The 19332-nt window shown below is 46.1% G+C and overlaps 1 protein-coding gene across 2 annotated transcripts in view; it reads left to right on the top strand.

Moving 5' to 3' along the window:
- COL22A1 (collagen type XXII alpha 1 chain) overlaps positions 1-19332 on the top strand; it is a 293252-nt gene that overhangs the window by 6275 nt on the left and 267645 nt on the right. For both annotated transcript variants that reach the window (XM_070631019.1, XM_070631018.1), the window contains exon 2: positions 17941-18103. In XM_070631019.1, coding sequence (XP_070487120.1) covers positions 17986-18103 — 118 coding nt within the window. In that variant the 5' untranslated portion in view covers positions 17941-17985. The remainder of the gene's footprint in view (positions 1-17940; positions 18104-19332) is intronic.

Genomic DNA, 19332 nt, shown 5'->3' with positions numbered 1-19332 from the left:
ATTCTCTGTCAGCCACACTAGTTTGTTCTTCCACTAAGAAAGAAAGCCCTCAACCTTCTCAATCACCTTTCTCTAAAGTGATTTAGTAGACGTACATTGTATGCACACATATAAGTATCTGTCATCTCTTGCCTCTTTGGTTGTTTCATGATAGCACTTCCTACTGGGGTCTCTCCAGTCGTTCATTTAACACCCTCTGGATGCTAGGTGTGCTTAGGGAACAAAGAGGCACTTACAACACAGCCCTGATGCCAAACTGCTCACAGTGTGTTCCCGGTGAGGGACCAGGTGCTCTGCTCTGTGGGGGACAGAGAAGAGCGCTGCACCCCCACTCAGCCGCTCACCAGGCAGCAGATACTTATGGAACACAGATGGTGGCAGTGCGTGTTTAGACACTCCCCCCGTGTAATTTCTGCAACAACCCTAGGGGTATTTAGTGGTGGCTTTATGTATGCGGAGAGACCTAGAGAGGTTAAGTGACCTGTCCAAGGGCAATGGCCAGATGAGAGCAGAAGCCTCCTTTGCTCTATTCCACTTCTACTTGACTCTTCTCTACTCTACTACTCTGCTCTAGTCTACTCCTCTCTACTCTACTCTACTCTTACTCTGCTCTGTTCTACTCTGCTTCTACTTTTCTCTACTCCATTCCACTCTACTTCGACTCTTCCCTTCTCCTGTCTTCTCTTCTCTTCTCTTCTCTCCTCTCCTTTCTTCTCTTCCCTCCCTTCCCTTCTCTTCTATGTGAGAGTTCTTTTTGATAGGGATGAGGTTTCACATGAGGCTTCCTGGAGGCATAATATCGAAGCTTAGTATTGGGGGAAAGAGGAGAATTCGCAACACTGTTTTTAAATTATTTGTTTGCCTTTCAGCTATCCCCCTACAGTGGATGGTCCAAGAGAGAAAGACTCTGCCTTGCTTATCTCCGTCTCCATAGCTCTGCTAAAGAGGGGCGTGCAATGTTTGTGGCATGAGTGAGCACTTGTGTGGTTAATGGGTGTGTTGGTAAGGGATGGAGGGAGGGATGGAGGGAGTAAGTGCAGAAGTGCATGACCCCGTGGATGGATGGGCGAGTGAGCAGATTAATGAAACAATGAATGGGAAAGCAAACACATGAATGGATCAGTGAGTACATGAGTTAGTGAATTAATTAATATTCTCAAGTTTTGGTCAACCAGGCCTGGGGGGTTCTTCAGGTGAAAAGGAAAGCGGATGGAATTGCAGTGGTCCCTTCCTCAGACAGAACATTTCAAGAGGCTTTTTTTCTGTCTCTCCTGCCGAGTTCTTCCACCAGTAAATGCTCAGGCTGTGTTTGAGAAGCCTGACCTTGCCAGATACCGCAAAGCACAGAGGTAATGAGCAGAGCGCCCTCCCACAGGCTCCCTTGAAGGGGACAAATTCTGGAAGCTTCCCCTCAGCTTTGGTCCTGGAGTCCCAGCACAGTGAGGCCAAAGCCACAGTCTCTCTTAGGAAATGAGCTGGAGAACCCCACCTGTGATGGCTCAGAACCCTCTCTGTGCCACTGTATTGGGCCCATTTGTGAGTTGATTCCCTGGGAAGAAGGCTCATCCTGCAGAGCCTCTGCTCCTGGTTCTTCCTCATGCATCACTGCCTTCTCCATGTGCTCACACCCGCATAACGACAGGGCCCTGGGAGGATCTGAGGCAATTTCTTGGAAGAAAAGAAATATCCTTTATTACTAGGCAAAGACAGTAACTCCTGTGCTAATCCACATGCTTGCTCTGTTCTCAGGAAATAGACATTTCAAGATCATTAAAAAAAATTTCTTTTTAGAAAAAAATCTTTTTAGAAAAAATAACAGAACTTTCTCTTACTATCTAAGTTAAATATAGAAATGAATATAGTTTAGACACTCAACTCATTGGTTCACTTCTCTGTTACACTGATACATAGAATGCCTGCTCTGTGCCTGTCACCATTTCAGGCACTGAGGAAGAGAGACCAGAGACATAATCCCTAAGTCTAAGGAGCTCAGTGGAGAAGACCAATAAGTAGGTCAATTTCAATACCACTTGTGAGTTGCTAAAAACTAGGGGATCTGTGGGACGCTAAAGAAGATAGTAACACACCCCCTACTTGGGAAGTCAGGGAAGGCTTCACAGAGGAGAAGCATGTAAGCTGGGTTTTGAAGGATGAGTAGCTGCAGAGGCAATGTCAAAGAATTAGGAAAAGAAGATGCTGAGGTGTTGGAGGAAGAGAGGGAAGTCTTTGAGGTTGGAGAATAAGGTTCATAAAGTGGGATGCGGGGGCCACAAGCCTGGAAAAGGAGGTTGCGATCAGGTTGAGAAGGGCCTTAAAGAGGGTTTCTGCTGGGAATGATGTGAACAGGCCTGTCTCATCTGATGATATCTATGCTTAGAGTGAGCAAGGCCCTTTGCACACTCACGGAATATGACTCGCATATAGCAAATGGGAATTTACAACCTGGTGTAGATGTAGAGGTCTCCCTCTCAGAGAGGAACCTGTCCCTAGAGGTTGTATGGAGTGCATGCCCTCAGGGCCAGAGCTGGAACTCAGATTAGAGACCACTGGGTCTCTTAAGGTTGGGTCTCTTAAGGTTGGGCCTCCAAACAGTCCAATTGCTGGAGGCTGCCTGGTGTGAAACAGCTTCTAACTGAGAAAAGGGAATTCGGGGCCTGATGCGAGCTAGCCACTGACCTTTGCTTTACTTCCTCGTCTGGTGATGGCTAACATCCCAAACTCCTTCCTGCTCCAACATTTCGAGTTAGAGATGTACTGAGTGCCTTGCAAAGTTGTGAGCACCTGCTTACTAGAGATATCCAGACTTAAACGAGTGTGTAAGAGGGACAGAGAGGGGATTGCAGCATGGGGCAATGGGGTAGTGTTGGGATGGCCCACTCACGCAGATAGAGGTCTGTGAGCTGGGTGATACAGCTGTGAAGAAAGGACTGTTGGTGTGAAATAAATGCTGAGAAGGATTCTCTAGTAATAATAAGTTTCTTTAATTGAGTGCTTGTAGCATTTTTTGTTTTTTATTTTTTATAGCTGCCATTGACTGGCAACCAGGCACTGTGCCAGGGACTCGCATCTCTCTAGTCAACTGGTGAGGCAGGTTAATCTTCCATTTTTATAGATGAGGCAACTGAGGCCTAGAGAAAGATACCAGCTGAGATCACACAGCTCGTGAGTGATGGAGACAGGAGCCAGACTACTGTCCGTTTGGCCCCATGGTCCATGACTCTCCCATCGACCATACTGTCTTACAGGGAGGCATTGCTCCTGGCTTTCATTATTCTCCCCTGGAAAACGGGGAGCCTGCTGGGACAGCACCTCCAAAATCAGTGTGGGTGCTGTGGCACTATTTATATGGATTGCTTCATCAGACCAGACACTGCTCAAAATAAGTTAAACAGAAATATCTTTCTGTGTCCTCAGGACCCTGTAATCTGAGATAGTCTCTTGTGAAATGAACTGGGACACCATATTTAGGAAGGAAAGAAAAGAAAAGAAAGAAGAAAAAATCTGGAAGAATTCAATACTGAACGTGTGAAAGAAATAAGAATGGGGCTATGACAGCTCTGATATGTTTGAACAGACAGTAAAACAATAAAGAGTGATTAGCATTTTCTTGTGCTGGTGGTGGGGCTGGCTGCAGGGAGGGCATCCTCCTGTCTGTGTCCCGCCCCATTGGTCCAGAAGGATGCAGGAGTGGGATATGTGGTTGAATTTGGAAGTCAGCCCTTGGAGGGGAAGGTTGAACAGGGTAATTCTGGGAAGGCATATCTAAACTGAGTTGTCAATCAAAGATGAAAGGAGGGGAAGAGGAGACAAGATACAGAGTGAGGAAGGAGTTTGAGGAACCAGGGATGCCATGTGGGAGAGGCTGGGTGAGCTCCAGAGATGAGGTGGCTATGTCTGATGGGCCTGGTTAAGTACAAGTGCCTGCTCTGTAGTTTGCAATAAAAGAACCCCAGCTCAAATTGACTTAACTTTAAAAAGTGGGGATGGGGTCTGTTTGCTTCATGCAACACGTAAGCTCCGGGTGCCTCCGGACTTGGGCAACACTGTGTTAAGGTGCTTAGGTACTGAGTCTTGTTTTGTTCCCCTCGATGTGTGGCTTCGTTCTCCATCAAGATCCCTCTGTGTTATGGCAAATGGCCTTAAGCATCTCCAGACTTAGCAACTCTAGCAGAAACATAACTCTCTTCCCAGAAACTCCAGCAGAGGTCCCAGGGATGGCCCTGAAGGGCACAGCTTGGATTACGTGCTTGTCCCTGGTCAAATTCCAGCACTGGGGGGCGTGGTATCCCTATTGGGCCAATCTGGTCGCATGCCACCTCACTAGCCAGGCAAGCAGGGTCCCCTTGTGTGAACCATATCGACAGGGTAAGAGAGACATTTTCACAAAAAGCAGGAGATTGATTTTGCTACCTGAAAAAGGGAGTCATGGGAGGAAAAAGCAATAGTGGGACCAGGCAGAAGACATCATTGGTGTGCAGGAACTCAGACGGGGACCAGACGAAAATGGTCTCAGGGTGCTCCATTTCTGTGATACACACAGGGCCAAGTTATATGGCTCCCTTCTCTCTCAACTCCACTTAAAGCTCATTGGCCTCAACACCTTTGTGGAACTAAACATATGATTCAAAATAGATGAGTATTTTGCTACATGTTACTTAAAACACACAACTCAAACCTCTGACATTAAAGGGCCCACAGTCTATCCTAGACTATCCTTTCCACTTGCCCCTTGATTCCCTTCAGGAGGGCAGCCAGTAACCCCTGGACTTGGGTGGCCCAGAAAGTGAATCCTGCCTCTGCCATTTTATAACTGTATGACCTTGAGCAGTGTCCTGGCTTTGGGTTTTCAGTCTGACAGGGGACAGTAACTCTGAGCATATTGGGCTATTGTGGGGATTCCGTGTGACTGAGTAGATAAATATCCTGGTTCTGCACCTGCTGTGTGGTTGAGGCTCAATGAATCTTAATTGAATTCTTGTGTAAATCAGTTCTGGTTCGGAGTGCCGCCAACCTTGAGTGGATTAGCGTAGGGAGCGTATTTCTTATTTACCTGTCAGTCCTGTTAGTCAGATGCAGGGGTGATTAATAGTAATAATGCTGAAGGAACCACCTTGGACAACTGAAACTCAATGACACACAGGAATGAAACCGTTTTATGTTCCCCATCTGTGTTTTCAACCAAGTTCAATCAAAGCCCCTTGTCTGGTCCCCTAACAAACCTTGACCAAATTGCATAACTTTCTGTTCACTTTCTGGTTCTACAAAGGCTAGTCCAGTCAGATCCAGTACCAAAGTTTAATCCTATACTCACTGTAAAGCTTTCTGCCCTCCCATCACCACCGACGATAAACCATTGTCCTGAGGGACCTGGGTCGGGAGGGGGGTGGTCAGCTCTTTCGCTCCTCCTCCTTCTTTCTCTGGAGGGTTGGAGTGAGGATGAAGGGGAAGTGAGGGGGCAGTAGGTCCCTACCTCAATGGCTGCAGTGGCAGCCCTCTCCTGTCTGTCTTTGCCACCAATACTTCATTGTGTTTAAGATACCCAAGTGGTGGTTCTCTAATGGGACTTCCTCACCTCGGATTCCCCCAACTTGGGAGATCTCTTCTAGTGAGATCTCTCCCATACCCTTTCTGCTTCTGCCCCAGCACTGCCCTTCATGGCTGCTTACAGCTGGAGTCTCCTTGTTGTGCAAACAGCTCTCTTGGTTGGGGACCAATTCAATAACTCAAGCCTACCTCCTTCTGTGGTGTTCATTTGACTCTTGGGAAACTTGCTTATCCTTGCCACATGGAATCACGGGAGTGCAGGTTGCCCCTCCCCTGCCCCTGCAGTGACAACTCTCCCATTCTCTTTTCCCTTGTTCACATAGGGCCAAGCAGACATGCAATCAGGTGACAAAGTTGAGGCTGGAGAGGTGGGTACAAGCCTATCGTTGAAAGTCTATGATGAGGAGGACTCTGAGCCTTATCCAAAGTGAGGGATTACTGCAGGATCCATTCCTGAGTCTAAAGATCACGTTTGTACCTTAGGAGCCTCATTTGATTCTTGTGAGGATGCGCAGACAACCAGGTAAGGGCGAGTCTGAGGGCCGGAGGCCACTTCTGAGGCTGTTGGTTGCAGGACTCTGAGAACTGAGGGAGGCCGTTTACTCCTCACCAATCCCTCTTTCTGAATGTCTGGCTCCTTCTCATTAGTCAGATCTCAGTTCAGATGTCCCCAACTCAGAGGAGATTTTCCTTTTACAAAGTGTAAAAATTGTCCTACCCAAGTCACTTCTATCACTTGACCCTGTTGTGTTCAAATCAGTTGTTACTCTCAGAAACCATGTTGTTATTTGTTTCTTTGTTTCATTTTTCTCTTCTTTCCCTAGAAAGTAAGCTCCAGGGAGGCAGGACTGTTGCTGTAACCAGTGGGTGACAATGCCTGTTGCCTAGTCTGGTATTTGGTAAATATTTGTTGAATTAGTTAATCAATGACTCCAAAGAATGTGCGGAATGATTAAGAAGTGGGCCAGGGCTTAGGATGAGGATGTGCCTTTCAAGTCCTTTGGGGACTCATTCAAGAAATCTTCACTATTTCAAGAATAGACAGATATGGCTTGAGTTTCATTCACAGTTTTAGCAACTGGGAGAGAAACACAACTGGCATCCGGCCTCTTCTTAGGGAAAAAAAATTAACAGATAGGAAATATTTTTGAATTTCATAGAATAAAGAAGGAGGTTAGGAAAACACATTTCTCACTCTATTTCCATCTCCTTCAATCAAATTAATCCTGTGTTTTGGCAGTGTAGGGCTTAAGCAGATTCTGTTTAAATCTTGGGATGTCTGAATGGAGAGGATGTAAGGACTTAATGGATGTTCTTGCTTGTTAGCAGGACCAAAAACTCCTAAAGGCCAAAGCTCTTTTCTCTGCTCCCCTCCTACTAGGCACCCAATCAGGTAACTTTATTCTATAGAGGACACAGACCAATCTTCTCTGGTCAAATGAAAAGAACGCAGAATTTAGGATCATAATGGCCTGGGATTAAATTCCAGTTCTGTCACTTCCTGCCTGTATGATTTGGGGCACATTCCTTAACTTTCCTGAACTTGAGATCCATCACCTGTAATAACCACTTTGTCAGCTTGTTATGAAGAGATAAAACAATGCAACTGAAACAACCAATATGGTTCTGGCTGCCCTTTATAGCATTTGTGACATTGTATGTTCAACACATCTGTTACCTCACAATCTATTGGATTAGCTCCCGTTCTACAGGTTTGGACATACATTTTCACTGCCCTAAAAATCCTATACTCCACCTATTCATCCCTCTCTACCCTGTAACCCCTGGCAACCACTCATCTTTTTACCGTCTCTATAGTTTCACCTTTTCCAGAATGTCATGCAGTTGGAAGCATACAGTATGTGGCCTTCTTAGAGTAGCTTCTTTCACTTACGGATATGCATTTAAGGTTCCTCCATGTCTTTTCATGACTTCATAGCTCCTTTCTTTTTACCGTTGAATAATATTCTGTTGTCTGGATGTATCCTAGTTTATTTATCCATTCACCTACTGAAGGAGAGCTTGGCTGCTTCCAAGTTTTGGCAGTTATGAATAAAGCTGGTGTGAACATCCATGTGCTGGTTTCAGTGTGGACGTATTTTCACTTCCTTTGAGTAAATACCAAGGAGCGTAATTGCTGGATCATATGGTAAGAGTATGTTTAGTTTATAAGAAACTACCAAACTGACATCCAAAGTGGCTGTACCATTTTGCATCCCCCACATATCTCCCTATGGTAGACTTTTAATTGTGCTTGACTTTCTGTTTATTTTTTAAGACTTTTTTTAAAAGTAGTTTTAGGTTCACAGCAAAATTGCACTGAATGTACAGATATTCCCATGTATCTCCTGCCCTATATATATACAGAGCCTCCCCCATTATCAACGTCTCCCACTAGAATAGTACATTTGTTACAATGAATAGACCTGTATTGACACACCATTATCACCCAAAGTCCACAGTTTATGTTAGGGTTCACTCTTGGTGATGTACATTCTATGGATGTGGAACATGTCTAATGGCATGTATCCACCATTATAGTATCATACAGAGCATTTTCACTGCCCCAAAAATCCTCTTTTCTCTGCCTGTTCATTCCTCCCCCTCACTCCAACCAACCCCTGTCAACCACTGAACTTTTTACTGTCTCCATAGTTTTGCCTTTTCCAGAATGTCATAAAGTTTGAGTCATACAGTATGTAGCCTTTTCAGATTGGCTTCTTTCACTTAGAAATATGTATTTAAGATTCCTCCATGTTTTTTCCATGGCTTGATAGCTCATTTCTTTTTAGCACTGAATAATATTCCATTGTCTGGATGTACCACAGTTTATTTATCCATTCACCTCCTGAAGGACATCCTGGTTGCATCCAAGTTTTGGCAGTTATGAATAAAGCTGCTATAAACATTCATGTGCAGGTTTTTGTGTGGATGTAAGTTTTCAGTTCCTTTGGGTAAATACCAACGAATGTGATTGCTGGATTATATGGTTAAGAGTATGTTTAATTTTGTAAGAAACCACCACATTGTCTTCCAAAGTGGTTCTACCATTCTGCATTCCCGCCAGCAATGGATGAAAGTTCCAGTTGCTCCACATCCTTGCCAGCATTTGGTCTTGTCACTGTTCTGGGTTTTGGCCATTGTAATAGGTGTGTAGTGGTATCTCATTGTTTTAATTTACAGTTCCCTGATGACATATGACATGAAGCATCTTTTCATATGCTTACTGGCCATCTGTATATCTTCTTTGGTGATGTGTCCGTTAAGATCATTGGCCCATTTTTTAAGTCAGGTTGTTCATTCTGTTATTGCTGAGTTTTAAGAGTCCTTTGTATATTTTGGATAACAGTTTCTTTATCACATGTGTGCTTTGCAAATATTTTCTCCTACTCTGTGTCTTGTCTTTCCAGTCTCTTGAAGTTTTTTCCTTACTTAGTTAAAAGTATAACACACAGAACTCTCCACTGTAAAAGTCACAGGGAAAATATTGGATCTGTGAAAGAAAACCAAAGATGGAGAAGTGCTATAGCATGTCTGCTTCTATTACTAAGGGTAGCAATGAAAGTGAAGCCGACACTTATATGGGACAATTGGGTTCTCTCTCTGCTCTGACTCTCGCCAGCACACTGGTACCCTCAGAGCTCTGACTTCTACTCCCTCTGACATGTCCAAGGAGTATTTCCAGCCCCAGTTTCTCTTCCGAGCTCTAGATTCAAATGTCTGTCTTTCTTGGGACTTCTTCACTTGGCTGTCTTCCATGTGCCTCAAACTCACTAAGTATGCCAGCCGGAACTCATCATCCCCGCCGCCCTCAGGGACTGGCTCCCAGATGTTCAAACTGGAATTCTGGGCTTCCTTCCACCCTCCCTTCTCCCTCTATCTCTCCTTGCCCTGCTGGCCACTTGGTATCATGGAATCTTTACCTGGACCGCTTGGCCTGCAGCTGTCCTAGGGGAGGTCATCTGCATCTCTTTTCTGATGTTGCACTAACCTCATCATTGATCACTCTACTCCATCCATCCTTCTGAACAGAGTTTTCTAAATCACACTGGTAGATGCCACTCCCATGCTTGAGAACATCCACTGGTTCAACAAGGTCTCCAAGCAAAGTCTGACCCCTTTCCCTGGGTCACCACACCAGTCTCTAGACTGCCTTTATTATTGCTCTTTCCTCAAACTTGAGTGCCTTCCTCTCCACAATCCCTACCTTCTGCTGCAGCCTAATTTTTCCCATTCCTTTCATCCCCTCCTCCAGAGTACGGTACTTTGTGCTCATCCCAGGAATGATGCTCTAAGGGAGGCAGGCTATTTTTGGTGAAGGCAACACTCGTCCTCCTGCCTACTCCCCACCCATCTTTCCAAGCTCAGCTCAGACGTCATCTCCTCCAGGAAGCCTTCCCTGACCTCCCACGCCTGAGTCAGGCACTTGTCCTTCCCTCTATCAGAGTACTGACCACGTGGAAACATAAGCATCTGCTTGCTTGTCTGTGTCCACCATTAGGCTGCAATCTCTTTGGACAAAGTGTCCTATCCTCTATGCCTGGCACTTAGTAAGTGCCTAACATGCATTTAGGTCATGACTGAATTAGAGAATAAACCAATAAACCCCCAGTACCCCTATGCCATCAGCATCAGCTGAGTTCTCTTAGTAGTTCAGACTGACAAGTCTCCCCTTGATATTGATTATGGCAATGTTGGTCAACCTTTTACTTTATAAAAGATTATCACACCCATTGCCTCATGTCATCTCCTCTATGGATCTTTGAAGTAGGGGATATTGTCCCCATTTTATAGATGATGAAACAAAGGATTGGAAAAATGAAAATAGTATCTGGTCAGATGTTGTTCTAAGCTTTTGACATGTAGTGACATTTAATTCTCCTAATGGTCTGTGAGATAGATATTATTATCCTCACTTTATATGTGAAAGGGCTGAGGTCTAGAGAGGTTAAGTGACTTCTGCTTGTTTGCACAGCTAGTAAGAGGCGGAATTGGAATTTGAACACGGGATTCTGATTAAGGAGCTTCATCATTGGCTGCCCCAGAGAAGTCCGTGCTAGGACAGGCCTGGCATACACAAGATACTCAATATGTATTTGTTGACTGAAGAGGACTTGCCCCAAGTCACACAGAGCCGAGTCTGAATCCAGGATGCAGGCTCCCCAGCACTTCCCAGGTAGTTGGGCTCTTGGGCTTCTGCAGAGACAGAAGCCCCCAGCTCCCTCTTCCCCTCTCTAACCAGTAAGTGCAGTTTGCATCATAGAGAGCTTGGCAGGCATGCACCTGAGGCTCAGAGCCAGGCCTGTGAGAGAGGGACCCAGCTCAGTGGTCTGGACACAGCCACACCATGCTTTTATGTCTCCACCAGATTCCTCCCAGAGCATCGCCCGTCACCCCAGCAACACATCAGTGGTGCCTCATTCTACCCAACCCCCACCCACAGTGGGCAGCGGCTATCCCTCTAAATCAGAGCTCACACTCTGCCCAGGCTGCCCTAGCGATGTGCCAAATCTCATTTTCTCTCTCTAAATTGCTTTCTGCTCAATGTCTTTCTTCCCCCTCCTGTGGGTCCCTGAATAGGGAATGCTGGTTACTATGGCGATGGGCCGGCTTGTGGCAGGAACTCAGCTCAGTAAATTAATTGCTGGACTTTTGGAGACTAATGGCAGAGCCCTGCCTCCTAGGGACAGGGTGTGGCCTGTATCGTGCCAGCTTATTAGCCAAGCCCTGGAAAGGGCTCAGGGCCTAGTGAGAGAGAGAGAGAATGATGGTACCCATGCTTGCCGAGGCTGTAACCTGAGGTGGACTGGGAGATGGGGGGATGTTCCCTACACACCTAGTCTGTACTAGGACCAGGGCTGTAGGCTTTGCAGAAATTATTTCATGTAATCTTCACAGCACCCCCAGTGGAGTAGAGATCATCCTCATCTTATGCAGGTGAAATGCTCATTCATACTGCTAAGGAGTAAAGCTAGGATTCCATACCAGGCCTGCCTTGCTCGGTGGACCATTTGTTAAGAACATTCCATTTATTCCTGGGTGGAAAGCCATTCTCTCCCCTATAGTCTCTTCCAGAAGACAGAAGCACGGGGAACGTTTCCGAACTCATTCCATGAAACCAGCATTACCCTAATCCCAAAACCAAAGACATTCCAAGAAAAAAACAACAGACCAAAATCCCTCATGAATATAGATGCAAAAATCCTCAACAAAATATTAGCTAATTGAACACGAAGATGTATGTAAAGAGAATTATACACCACAGCCAAGTGGGATTTATCCCAGGGATGTAAGGCTGGTTCAATGTTTGAAAGTCAATTAATGGAATCTATCACACCGACAGGCAAAAAAGGTCATTCTCTTCCCTCAGGTCTATCATTGCAAAGTTTCCCCCCATGCATGTGTTCCCCTTCTCGACGCTCCTAACCTCCCCTTTCCTGTGGACTGGGTGGCACATAGCTTGGTTTTTAAATTTTTTTTTTTGAGGAATATTAACCCTGAGCTAACATCTGCCACCAATCCTGTTTTTCCTAAGGAAGACTGGCCCTGAGCTAACATCCGTGCCCATCTTCCTCTACTTTATATGTGAGACACCTGCCACAGCATGGCTTGACAAGTGGTGCCATGTCCACACCCGGGATCTGAACTGGTGAACCCCGGGCGGCCGAAGTGGAACGTGGGAACTTAACCGCTGCACCACTGGGCCGCCCCCACATAGCTTGTTTTTTGACTATATCCTTTGCTGGTTTCCCACATTGTTTTGTGCTTAAGAAATAAGAGTTGCTCCAGCCAGATTCCAACATCCTGGGAGAAGCCACATTGCCACATGATTACAAGCATGGGCCTGTGATTGCCTGGGACTGAATCCTGGCTCCTAGTGTGGAGTCCTGGGAAGATGACTAAGCCCTCTGTGCCTCAGTTTCTCACGCTGTGACATGGGGGTCATGATCCCTGCTGTTCAGATTATGTGAGTTATTATGTGTGAAACCCTTAGAATGGCTCCTGATTCACGTTGACGGCTGGAAAGAGTGCAGGCTTTGGCATCATTCAGGCCTGAGGCTGAGTCCAGCTCTGTCTTTACTAGCATGTGGGCCTGGGGAAGTTGTCTGGGCCTCTGATCCAGGCTCATCATCCATAAGGGGTGGGTAGCAGAGCTGACTTGTCAGTTTGCGGTGGCCTCTGGGAGGGCGTTGGTAAAGGCGCCTGGCTTGCAGTGCACGTACTGTAAGCGTTTTCCCTGGCCCTTCCTCGAGGGAACCAAAAATCAGGACTGTGGATTTTCCACTCAACAAATATTCCCTGGGCCCCAGATCAGGTAAATAGCCCAAGCCTGTGAGAGGGTTAGTGATCGGCATAGACTCCCCCGGGGGATGTTAGAATCAAGGAGGGGTTGTTTCTGAGCCCCATGGATGGAGTTTCACGTGCAGGTCTTCCCTTTGTTAGTGGGGTGTGCTGGGGTGTCTCCCTGTTTCTCACCCTCAGCTTGCTTGCCTGTAAAGGGGAGATGTTGGTGCCCACCCGTGGGGTTGTAAAGATGGAGGTGTGCAGTGTCCACAGTGTGGAGGCTCTCCACCAACACCAGGCTTTACCCCAGGTGTCGGGACCCTGTGAACAGTGGATGGGCGTAGGAAATGGGTCTGGGTTGGAGTCCCAGCTCTGGCTCACGTCAGCAATGTGGCCTTAAGAGTGGTTGAGGCATCAGGCTAAGGGCTTTGCGTGTAACTTTATTATTTAATCTCTACAACAGTCCTCTGCGACAGCTGCCATAAGGTAGGATCTGTTATTATTTCTGCTCCACAAATGAGGAAACTGACAGACAGAGAGATGAGGTCACCCCTTGAGATCAGGAGCTAGTGATCATGGGGATTTGTACCACCAGGCACTCTGATTTGAGAGCCCAGCTCCTAACCACCTGGCGAGTTCTACCACCATGTACCCTAGAACTGATGGAGTCCTGCATCTGTCTTACTGGTGCTCGGGGCGTGAAGGAAATGTGAGAGGGCTGAGTGTGCTGTCCTGCCACACAGGATGTTGGGAGTCGGGCCGTCCTCAGCCCAGGTGGGGGGATGCTCGTGGGCTATTACAGAATCTGCTGCCTGGTTTCTCAATCAGGCCAGTCAGTCTGCCTTCAGTAGAGGGAGGAGCTCCTGGGACCTCCATCCTCTTTGCTCTCTTCCCACCAAGTTTCAGGATTCACAATCTTTCCTAGGAAAGAAAATGGAGACTCCCCAGTCTCCTCCCTCCTGGCCTGCCACAGGCTCATGACAGAGTGACCCTCCTGTGACCTAGGATGATGTCTTAGTCAGCTCAGGCTGCCATAACAAAACTCCACCGATAGCGGGGCTTAAACAACAGACATTTATTTTTCACAATTCTCGTGGCTGGAAAGTCCGAGATTAAGGAGGCAGCAGATTCAGTTCTAGTGAGGGCCCACTTCTCGGCTCGTAGGCAGCCACCTTCTTGCTACGTCTTCACATGGTGGAAAGAGAGAGAGAGAACTCTGCTGTCTCTTTCTCTTCTTAGAAGGGCACTAATCCCATCGTGGGGGCCTGTCATCATGACCTCTTTTAAATTTACGTGTCTTCCAAAGGCCCCACCTCCAAACATCATTGCATTGGGGGTTGGGGGTTCAATATATGAATCTGGGGGGCACAATAAGGTCCATAGAAAAGGGCCTGAACAAACGCTTGTAGAAAACAGGCAGAGAGAAAGTGGGGAGGTGAGAGAATGTTGAGAGGGACCATTGCCCACACTCTAGCATCCATCCTGGGCACTCACAGATCCTCCTTTCCTCTCATCTCTCATTACCGTTTAGTTTCCCATTGCTGCTATGACAAAATACTACAAACATACGGGCTTAAAACAACTCAAGTTTATCATCTTAAAATTCTTAAGGTCAGAAGTCCAAAATGGGTCTCACTGGGCTAAAGTCAAGGGGTTGGCAGGGCTGTGTTCCTTCTGGAGTCTCTAGGGGAGAATACCTTTTCTTGCCTTTTCCAGCTTCCAGAAATCACTGCATTCCCTGGCTTGTGATCTCTTCCTCCATCTTTAAAACCAACAATGGCTGATCAAGTCTATCTCAGGCTGCCATCACTCTGGTTCTGACTTAGCTTCCCTCTTTCACTTGTAAGGACCCTTGTGATCACACTGAGCCCACCCAGAGAGTCCCAGTTAATGTCTGTATTTTAAGATCAGATGATTAGCAACCTTAATTCCACCTGTAACCTTAATTCTCCCTTGCCATGTAACAATATATTCACAAAGATTGGGGTGTGAACATCTTTTTTTTGTGTGTGTGATGACATATAACATAAATTTTGCCATTTTAACCATTTAGAAGTGTGCAATTCAGTGGCATTAATTATATTCACATGTTTTGCAACCATCACCATTATCTATTTCTAGAACTTTTTCGTCACCCCAGACTGAAACTCTGTAACTATTAAGCAATAGTGAGAGATATCTTTCCATTTATTTAGATCTCCTTTGATTTCTTTCAGCAATGATTTGTAGTTTTCAGTGTACAAGTCTTGTACCTCCTTGGTTAAATTTATTCCTGTATTTTATGCTATTTTGTTGGTGCCATTGCAAGTAGAATTATTTTCTTAATTTCCCTTTTGGATTGTTCACTGCCAGTGTACAAAAATGCAACAGATTTTTGAGTGTTGATTTTGTATCCTGCAACTTTGCTGAATTTGTTTATTAATTCTAACAACTTTTTATGGATTCTTTAGAGTTTTCTATGTATAGGATCATGTCTTCTACAAAAGACATTGTTTTACTTCTTCCTTTCCAAGTTGGATGCCTTTTATTTGTTTTTCTTGCCTAATTGCTCTGGCTACGACTCATAGTACTATGTTGAATAGAAGTGGCAAAAGAGAATATCCTTGTTTTATTCCAGATCTTAGTGGAAAAGCTTTCAGTCTTTCACCACTGAGTATGGTGTTAGCTGTAGGCTTTTTGTGTATGGCCTTTATTGTGTTGAGTTTCCTTATCTTCTTAGTTTCTTGAGTGTTTTTATCATGAAAGAATGTTGGATTTTGTCGAACGCATTTTCTGTATCAACTGGGAACACCATGTGTGTTTTTCTTCTTCATTCTATGGATGCATGTATTACATTAATTGATTTTTGTATATTGAACCACCCTTGCATTCCTGAGATAAATCCCACTTGGTCATGGTATTTAATCCTTTTAATATGCTGCTTAATTCAGTTTACTAGTTTTTTGTTAAGTATTTTTACATCTACATTCATAAGGGATATTGGTCTGTAGTTTTCTCTTTTTTGTGTGGATATTTGGGAAGATAAGCACCAAGATTTCCTCTAAAATCCTGGAGAGACTTGGATGAAGCCCAGCTTCTGCAATGAGGAAAATTATCAAATTTCTTGAGCTCCAGAAAATACTTAACAACTATGGCTGTTACCATTTTATCTCCCTTTTCACCATTTTTCTTATTTCATGAAAAAATGATGGCTCAACAGTTGTTGCTAATATTTGGATTTGAAATATCCATAGAGATCATGGAAAGAGTGTGGTCCAGTGCCCAGAAGAGGCTGGTTCAAGACTTAGTCCTTCCTGTGACCAGCTGGGTGAACTGGGGAGAGATACGGATCTTCTTTCCACCTCACTCCCCTCCTTCACCAAATGGAAATGGTGATGCCTGCCTTGAAGAGTCACATGAGCTCATGTAATAATCAGAAAGTGCCTAGCATATGGTAGATAATACATGGTAGTTATTCAATTACTTTCATAGCTCTTTGATATTGTCTATGTTCCTCTAATCAATGGCTCATAGCCACTTTAAAATAATAAGATGACAGCAGCAGATGCTGGCCATTTATAATTCATTAGTAAATCTAATATTTATTTGTTAAGTGCCTACTATGTGCCAGAAACTGTTATAGATGCTGGGAAACAGAATGAACAAGACAGACAAGTGCTTGCTTTCATACAGTTTTGAAGGTGAGAGGGTTGGGCAGCCCACTTGACTTGCTAAGATTCTGAGTCCCTCCTCCCTCTGTACCTTCTGATCCCTGACATTGGCCTCTGCCCCTAAATGTACCATTTTGGGAGAGTGCCTTTCTTCTTGCTCCTGTGGCTGCCTCCTACGACTCTCAGAGTTTTGGCATTTGGGCTGTTAGACCCTGTGCATTGAGAGGTGGCCATTAGTGCCCTGGTAAGATGAGTGCACTTTGCCCTGAGGGTGGGAGGGACCGGAGTATAGAATTGGTGCACTTGTCCGGAGAGGAGTGCACACACCTGTTCTGATGTGGAACTTCCCCAGTACTGTGCCCTTGCTCCCCTCTGGGACTTTGCAGATGCTGTTCCCTCTGCCTGAAGTGATCGCTTGCCTTTTTTCTGGCTGAGGCCTACTCAGCTTCCAAACTTGGCTTGGCTGTTGCTAGTCCAGGAAGCCTGACCTTGCCCCCATTCTCCCATAACCCCCTGTATCTCGCTCTCCAGTGCTCATTTTATCCTGCCTTTCCCTGGCCTTCTTCTTACCTGTCTCCCAGGTGTCGGTGAGTGCCCTCAAAGGTGGGTTTGGTGTCATTCATCTGCCTGCCCTCTGCACCTGGCACATTAGGGCCACTGGTGAATATTTGTTGAATGAATAAATCAGTGGTGAAATCTATAAACTATTTTTCCTTTCCTGGATCTTGACTTTAACAATGACGAATAATTTTTGAAATGGACATCCACATGAAAATAAAATATACAGAAGGGCAAATACACTTAGCTAATAAGCATCATGGATCAAAGAAATGCATGGAAAGGAAGAAACGACGTCTCTCCTATTGAATTGGCAAAGGTGGGAGAAATGACAGTCTTCCATGCTGCCAGGTATGCCGAGAGAGGGGCTTACCTGCTCGCACATGGCTGGAGGCAGAGAAACTGGAAAGCAGTTTGACAATTCGTGTCAGGAACTTTTCAAACTCATATGATGCTTAAGTATTTTTCTACAAGTCTGCCCTAAAAAAATAATTAAATATGGGCAAAGACTTAGGTACAAAGATGTCCTCTTATAACATTATTAAACAAATAAAACACACTATTAAATGTCCAAAAGTAGAAAATCCGATCCACACAGTGGTGCTGGTGCCACAGGTATGGTCATAGCTGGCCATTGCTGATGAGGCCTGACAGATCCTCAGTGCGCATTTGCTAACTGATGGATGGGAGGATAGATGGAGCAATCAGTGAAGGGGGAGGTATCTCTGGGCTGTGCTCTTTACAAGGTCACACTGTTGGCTGTGAGAAGAGTTGAGTCTGAGGAATGAAGACAAATCGGGAGGCTGGGTCTGGGGGAACCCCTCCCATGTGGGGCCGGAGGGTTGCTTCTTGTGGCTTCTCTGCTCAAGGGCCCTTCTCTAAAGGCATGTCTTTCTCCACACAGGAAATGCTCCGGTAGACCCAAAGGGTGTCTCTTCCTGGCCAAGAAATGCTTGTCCCCAAGCACAAGAGAGCTGTGGTCAGCCTCCGAGGGAACACTGTGGCCTGCCTTCTCTGGATGCTGCTGCTATGGAGTGGGGACAGTGGCTGTCAGGCCCAGAGGGCAGGTGGGGCCACTGTGGGCTGTGCCAGGCTGAAGACATAGTATAGTCTCTGTGCACGTCCGTGTGTGTGAGTGTGGGGTGTGTGACGACTGTGAGTGAGCTAGTGACTGACTGTGCGTGAGAGAGAGTGGTCACACACCGATCATCCAGCAAGTGTGGGTGTCAGCTGTCTCCCAACCAATGTGTATAATGATCAGTTGCCGGGCAAGGGCATTTGATTGTGTGTGTGATTCTGTAAGAATGTGTGAAAGTGTTTTAAGAGAGCGTGTGAGACAGAGAGAAAAATGAGCTGTCTGAACACACATCTTGAGTCAGTCACATAACGTGTTGAAAGCTTGTCTCTATCAAGCGCCTGTAGGGTTTAGGGGACAGTGGGTGAAGGTTAGGACCCTGTTGTCTTGTCCTATCCTGTGAAAGCTTTGGGGCCATTCCAGGGGATGTGGACACACTGGAGTCCAGCCAGAAGAGGTGGCCAGGACAGCGAGGAGAATGTGCCTCTGCAGTAGGCAGAGGAAGTGGGAGAGTTTGCTGGAGAAGAGGAGGCCTAGGGACAGGAGGGGTGAGACGGGACAAGATGGTTTGCTCCCTTGCCTCAAGGCCTCCTGGGAGAAAGGTACCATCAGTGCAGAGACATGAAGAAGGGGTCAGGAACATGAGCCAGTCCCTTTCACAACATCCGTCACAGAGCTTGCCCACGGGGGTCCTTAGCACACAAATGAACAGGATGTTCGGGGACTGCCCACATGGTGGCAGGCAGGGCGCCCGTCACCAGATCCCTGGACATAAAACACCTCCCCCATTTTGCAGGTGAGGAACTGAGGTAAAGACGAGCCCAAAGCCGAGAAAACACCTCGAAGACTTGCATTTCCATAGGGTTTTTACAAAGTTCTCTCCTGTGTTTTACTTTGCCTGAGCCGCTCAAAGCCCGGCTAGCTGGCAAGACAGCCATTTCTGTGGGCCTCCTGCTCTGCCTGTGAGGAGCGCAGATGTCTGTGTCCACCAAGAGGACCCGCATGCACAGCTGACACACAGGATTAGCAAATTCAGGAATGGAAGGCCTGAGGACTGTCTCCTCCATGCCCTCATTTCATAGAGTGGAAGATGCTGGTCCAGAGGAAAGCGGTCACCTGCAAGGGGTCACACAGCCCTCACCTATGGCAGAGCCAAGGCTGGAAGCCAGGGCACTGGCCCCAGGGTCCGGGCCCTTCCTGAGACATCCCACTTAACTCTCC

The sequence above is a fragment of the Equus przewalskii genome, chromosome 8, assembly GCF_037783145.1.
Source record: "Equus przewalskii isolate Varuska chromosome 8, EquPr2, whole genome shotgun sequence".
In the NCBI taxonomy this organism is placed as follows: Eukaryota; Metazoa; Chordata; class Mammalia; order Perissodactyla; family Equidae; genus Equus; species Equus przewalskii.
Note: the sequence above shows the minus strand (reverse complement) of the source record. Positions and strands in the feature narration are given on the sequence as shown.